The sequence below is a fragment of the Agrilus planipennis genome, unplaced genomic scaffold (assembly GCF_000699045.2).
Source record: "Agrilus planipennis isolate EAB-ADULT unplaced genomic scaffold, Apla_2.0 scaffold154, whole genome shotgun sequence".
In the NCBI taxonomy this organism is placed as follows: domain Eukaryota; kingdom Metazoa; phylum Arthropoda; class Insecta; order Coleoptera; family Buprestidae; genus Agrilus; species Agrilus planipennis.
In genome coordinates, this window is record NW_020439244.1 from 206,378 (window position 1) to 213,589 (window position 7,212).

General features: G+C 32.4%; 1 protein-coding gene across 1 annotated transcript in view; it reads right to left on the reverse strand.

Annotated features, from left to right (window-relative positions):
* Positions 1 to 5,651: 5,651 nt before the first annotated feature.
* Positions 5,652 to 7,212, reverse strand: part of LOC108738526 — a 10,503-nt gene continuing 8,942 nt past the window's right edge. The window contains exon 5 of the mRNA XM_025978216.1: positions 5,652 to 5,760. Coding sequence (XP_025834001.1) covers positions 5,666 to 5,760 — 95 coding nt within the window. The 3' untranslated portion in view covers positions 5,652 to 5,665. The remainder of the gene's footprint in view (positions 5,761 to 7,212) is intronic.

A 7,212-nucleotide genomic window follows, 5' to 3' on the forward strand; every position in this document is an offset into this window, starting at 1 on the left:
AGCAAAAAAACTTTTTAAAACATTAATTTCTTTATAGAAATTTTATTATCGTGCTGCGGAAAAACAGTTTCTAATATTCTTTCTAATGGCAATTTATTATATGACTACTAACGTACCTTTAACAAGAATAAATAATACAAATTGACCGAGCAACAAAAGTTCATACTTCATTTTCTTCGTCGTTCGTTTAAAAACCCAACGAACTTTTAAAATTCCAAAATTTCTAGCACCCTATTTTAACACACAGAAATACTTTTATTATTATAATCGACGTATGTGCACCAGACACATAACAGTTTCGTACTTGTTAGTAAAGTTATTTAGGATGTGTATAGATAATAAGGGCATTACTTGGGAGTCGCACAAGGAATAACAAGAAGTTCGAATTGAAGTAAAATTGAACAGCCAATAGAAACGCAAGCGCAATGCTTCGTTTAATATTTATTTAATAATTCAGTTGTAATTAGTTGAAGAAAAGACTGAAGAATAAATACACTGTGCAATTAGTTGTGTAAGATAAATATTAAAGGATTATTAATTAGATAAATAAACCGTAAGGAATAAGTTTTAAAGGCTGGATCAGAACCACACAAACAAATGGTAAAAAAATAGTCATTCAAAATTGGCAAATTTGTCGTTTGTATAATTATTCTGTAGCTTCAAATGAAGAAAGCTCTTAGTATCATTAGAATAATGATAGAAAAAATATCGTCCATCAGGATATCTTTTTCATCGACTGTAGGGGTCATATTGAAAACACAATCAGTAAAAGTTTCTAAAGAAAAGTTTACCCACAACTCGAACCAATGGTCTAGTTAAAAAGTTGGGATTGTAAATTTGTACTTGTCAAACTAAAACTGATCTAAATAAAACAAGATATTTATTATGGTTACTCTTAGAGAGTATCACATAGCAATCGCATTGACTTGCAATCAGATGACCCAAATACAATTTTAGTTTCAACTGATATCAGCGTTTAGAAAATTATTACTGCCAAAATCACATGAATTAAGAAGTTGTTATGGAATCGGTGTTTAATTTTAGTTCTTGTTTCCTTGACGAATGTATAAATTTTACTATAAATAAACACACATCGAAGTTGCAAAACAATATAAACTAAGTGTTTGGCAATTGGATAATTCACCCCAATAGGAAGTAATACATTAAACTATATTAACATGTTTAACACAAATTAGACCTGTTAAAGAAACATTTCTCTTAGCAGTTGTAAACCGCGAAACATTAGTAGAAGGTCCTCATCATCATCATAAAGTCATCAGTTCTAAGACTGGTTGGACACGTACCTCCACTCTTTCCTATCCTGAGCTAAATTTCGCATTTCCCTTAAACTAGAACAGCCCACATCCTTAACTATTTGCGAACAGTAATCTAATCTAGGTCTACCTCTACCCCTCCTGTTCTCCTGTTTCTGCCTCTAATATGTCTCTGACTAGACCTTCATGCCTGAGAAGGTGTCCTACCAACCTATCTCGCCTATTTTTTNAGGGGTAGAGGTAGACCTAGATTAGATTACTGTTCGCAAATAGTTAAGGATGTGGGCTGTTCTAGTTTTAGGGAAATGCGAAGTTTAGCTCAAGATAGGAAAGAGTGGAGGTACGTGTCCAACCAGTCTTAGGACTTATGATGATGATGATGATGATAATAATAATGAAATATATTAAGCAATTAGTAAAAGCAACAAACTCCTAAATGTTAGTACAAGTGCCTGTTAGTCCGCGAGGGGCATTTTACCCCTTATCCGGTTAATGATAACCGAAAACTTCCCTATCCGCCACCCGGGAAAGCGCCCGATGGGGATTGCAGGTTCCCCGCACGGGAAAAACTTTACTTACGCTGGTCAATGCTGCAAAAAATTGTGTATATGTATTTTCACCGTTGTATTTAATAATTTGACTACTGAAATGTACCTAACTGATAAAATACATCGAGCTCAAAAAGAATGAACGAAAAATGAAGTGAGCCAAAGCAAGCGACATACATGTACTGAAAAGAATTATGGAACTAATAAAAGAACTCAAAAATCCACCTCAGATATAGAGGAACTTTGGTTTGCTTAACGAAACTGGTAAATTAAATAATAAAATATTCCTGGTGTAGAGGCTCGTAGTGAATAAGTCAGTTACATATATAATCTCTGAATCATACACTAATGTTTTTTAACACTATATATGATCAATTAAAAAATTACACAACAATTAATAAAGGTGATACCTACATTGTGATAGAAATACCAATCAATTTATCAACTTGCTGCTCCTGTTTGCATATCCTTAGGAAATTGTACGAGAAAATCTGCTACAACACATGTTAACGTATTATATTACTTAATATACTCTTCTTGGAGTTGATCCTCTTATTAAAACACATGTCGCTGACATCCCTATTCCTTTCTTTAAATAAATCCGTACAGGATAATTCTGGACCTGTAATCATAACAAGACGGACATCCTGATGAAAAATAAATAAAGTAACTCAAAACTAGTTGTTAAAGATCAATTGAAGAACTTAACTAGAAATAGAAACTTCAAAATTCCTCTTAAAAAACACGTCACTACCACTTCACTCCCCGCCCGCCCCCGATCGCAAACCGTACCTAAAAATGAAATTGTTTAACTTATGAATATCAATGCAACAATTATTATCATCCCAATCTCCCAATTGATTGTGGTACGTCACATCTTGGTTCCTTCAAGCTAGTCCTTGGCAAAGGTACGAACTGTAGTCATAAAACAATTGGCAGACTTAGTCGAAATCAATAACTAAAGACTCGCATGAGTGTATACGTACTGTTTAATATCTTCTTACTATATGTATATATATATGTTTGATAATCCTCTTCCGTGAAATCATTACACTTAATCACTACACTTAACCCCCACCAACCCCCACCGCGGCCCAAGCGATGCCCAAATAGATCAAAATACATATACATATATACAAGAAAACAACATTTAGCAAGTATAATACACAAGGGGGTGAACGGCAAGCACCGCAACACCAAAAAGTAAAAAAGCATGCATCCTACTATTTATCGGCGATCCTCTTGATCCGATGAGGCGATCCAGTCCGCTGGGGTAGAAATCCTATACGTGACCTAACTCTCTCCCTCTCTCAGCAACAATCAAACATTCAACATCATTACAATAGAAAAACGTAAACTTCGCAAAATCGGCAGATCCTATCGATGTTTTCCTTTAGCATTCTCTATGATAATATCAACACCAAACCTAAAATCCTTTACCCCAGACTTCTTGTACCTATTCCTTATATATTACTCAAACACCCCACAATATAATCACCTTCATAGGGTCGTCAAAGACTAATTGGACACACCTCTACTATTTCCTATCCTAAGCTAATGTTCGCATTTCCCTAAAACTAGAACATCCTACATCCTTAACTATGTATTTGTGAACAGTAGTCTAATTTAGGTCTACCTCTACTCCTCTTAACACCTGTTTCTGCTTCTAATATGTCTTTAATTAACCCCTCATGCCTATCTCTCATTGATTTCCATGGAGCCCTCCGTTCACCTGCTATTTCTAACACCTCCTCATCTCTAATCTCTACGCTATCCTCTTTATCCATCTGTAGTACCATATTTCGAATGATTCTAACGTTTTCGCTTACAGAGCCGTTCTCGAGACATACATTTTTAACAATCTTTACAACAATAACGCGTACCATAATGTTTTATTCATCAAGCACACGAATCATTTACAACTTAATCACCTCAACGCTAAACATATACGACCTAATCAAATGAAGTTACATATACAGTTGGCGGGTTCTTCTCGAAGGGAATTCACCACCACGGTGTCTTTCGAAGACTTCCCTCTTCCAAGAAACCAAAAAGAAAATCCTGTAACTCACTTACTGACTACTACAGTATTGACACAGAGAATATACCTTGATGGTACTTACCATTGATCTATGAACATAATAAATACACAAAATAGTATTATACTTGCTAAACATTGAATAGGCGAAGTGCCAAGGTTTTTCAATTTGTAAAGGAACAAATTTTTCAACCCTGTCACCTTGTCTATTGGGAAATATGAAAATGACTTACCATTTGTTGGACGCTACCTGGAAAAAGATAAAAAAAGGGAATTATTATTAAAATTGACGATCTCGTTCGTCATTGTGGTCGACCAGGATAATAAATAATTTCCAAACTAGTACAGAAGCCAGAAAATTTTCAATAACAACCGTAAATCCGTGTTTAGTGTGGAAATTGTTCGTGATTTTGCGATCGACCACAATCAATCAATAACAAATCAACTAAAATGTTTGAAATGAACTAACAATTTCCAATCTATCGTGAAAAGTCAGAAAATTATTAAAAAGAAAATTTAATTTAATATATTTAACGATTTAAATTAGCATGTAATCATTAAAAAATATCACAAAATGGAAATGCCTACCTAAAAAGTTAAAAAGGATTACCTCACTAAAAATATTTAAATCCAATAAAAAATGCTTATTAATGATTAGCAATCATACAGAGTGAAAAATTATCGAAAACAAAAAATACAATTGAAATACTAAACAAAAAAAAAACAATTGTTTAAATAAAGGAAGAAAATGATTGATAATAATTACTTACCACCACCGCCGTTTTTATGTTGCCCTAATCCTCTTAATAAAACATAATCCTCCTTACGAAACACTCCCGAAAATTTGGAAAACACCATAGCACAGGTTAATTAAAGGATATAAAAACGAACGAGCATGGACTTGCAAGGAAACTCGAAAAGCGAGCCACGGCATCGCGACGCGTCGCAACGCACACTCTATTCCGAAAGCATGGTCACGATTAACTGAAGAAAAGCTTACACGTATAGTAGTATATCGTCCTTTACTAGGCAAAAAAAACTGTGTTCTATACCATCCTGAGCACACCAAGCTTTCATAAGAATGTACCATTTCATATTTAGTACTTACAGACCGTCACACAAGAAATATGTATGTTGAAACAAAAGCTAGAACAATTGCTACAAACTTAAACCCATTCGATTATTTACACATATACAATTGTTTTTAAACAAAAGAAAGAACATCATTCCTAGATCGTTGTACAATTTATCAACATGTTGTTTGTGTAATTTGTTGCTAAATTTATGACACAAATACTGCCAATTTAGAACTAAAATTTAAAATTCTAATTTTCTTTTATGTACTTGTAGATACTTTTACTTAAAATTTCGTACTATACCAAATAGTTTTCAAATGATTGCAAAAAGTGTAATTTCATTTTCTGGACATAACCTATCATTATATGAGTGGTGAAGTGCAAAACAAAACAAAAGAAAATAATAGTCGAGTTATTAAGTAGCTGTTTTAGAAGCTTAGTCCGGATTTGGGATAAATTAGAGTAAATTATTAACAAACGGCTACAGCGACAAGCAATTGTTTAATAATTACTTTGGTTATTTCATTTTTATCAATACAAAAAAAATGAAGTAAATATCGGCTGGGGTAGTCTTCGTTTTTATAATAGTTAATGTGCACAAAACAATTTATTTCTAAATATCACAGATAACACATTTTGTTATTAATAATAATTAAAGAAATGTAATCAACTTTACATTAATTAAGACAAACGTTTAACCGAAGCATTTCCACGAACCACACCAGCTTTCTAAACACCCTGTAAATAAATTTCAACGAAAACAAAAGACGTCACTAGTAGTAGATTGAAGCAATTTTTTTCGCTACCACTATTGTCAGCTCTAACTGCAAAAGAAACAAGAAACAAAACGCTAACAAAATCTAAAAACACCATTTTTACAATAAACAAAAAAACAAACATCAATGACAGGGCACACTTCACTTTTTTTAGAGCGACCAAATAAACAAAAAACCATCAGGTTGAAAATAAGACACACCACAAAACCAAAAATTGTACAATGGATATGTACACTTTGCGTTAGTTTTATTTTATTTGTTCGGTGCAATAACGCTCAGACGTGACAGATTGTATATTGATATCCAATGAAATAAAAAATTATTTGTTTTAGTCGAAAAGAGTTATATTCTAATGTAACTTCAAATGTGCACACCAATGTAGCAAATGTATATTCTAATGTAACAAAATGTATATTCTAATGTAACAAAGTGTACATTCTAATGTCAGAAATTGTACTTTCCAATACGAGTAAACGTACATTCTAATGTACATTTGACTTTGCTTCGCCCTTGAAGCCGACTATTTTGTTTGTTGCAATAATCCTTTACGTTAGAAAATATCTTGCATTTTATTATAATACGTAAAAATTAATCTCAATGATACACATTAGTAAAAAGTAAGAAATACGAAAATCGTATACAGTTATATTTATATCAATAAACAATTTGTAAAATCTTCTTTCTAATTAAATATATAATTAGATTTTCATCATGTAAAACAAAATAGAATGTTTTTCAATTATTACTTGTAAAATATAGCAGATAATTGTAAGAATTGAGAAATGTATTAAGTTAGAAGAACATTCGGGAAAATTCTTTGCTGATCTGTATTTTTGATAAAAATACACGTCTATACATTTTCTTTCGTTATTAAGCTAATTTTCACTAGAGACAGGTCTCATATGTAAAGTAGTTAGTTCAATATTTTGAGATAATACATGAAATGACGATAAACTGCAATATTTTTCAACTCATCATGAAAAACAACTTTTCCTGTAATCAAAAGCTCAAAGTTTGTGGATGAAATATTGTGGAAATATGTAGTTATTTGTTTATAATTGTTTTGAAAATGATTCGTGTATTTTCTTTTCTGTTTAAGTATTTAGAAACGAAAGGTACGATATCTAATAATTTTAAACGCTTTTTTAAAGTTTTAGAGTTTTAGGGGATGTATTATAATACACATGTGCAAAAACAATAAAATATTACATGTACGGTAAATGATAATGATGAAGATGAGTGTTAGGTTAGGTTAGAATAGCGCAGAATCGAATCGTTTTTATGAAAAATAAGTCACTTCTGTGTTCGCCAACAGTTAATTTAGAAATTCGAAAAGGTTATTGTGTGATTTAGTGCCCGTGCGGATACGGTCGAAAATAAAAAGTTGAAGCTGATGTTAGTAGCAGAGTCTGAGAATACGGCGGATAGCATGGGTAAGTAAAGAGGATGTATTAGAAAGAATCTGGCGAAAAATAACCATTCTAAAAACATCGTACAAGT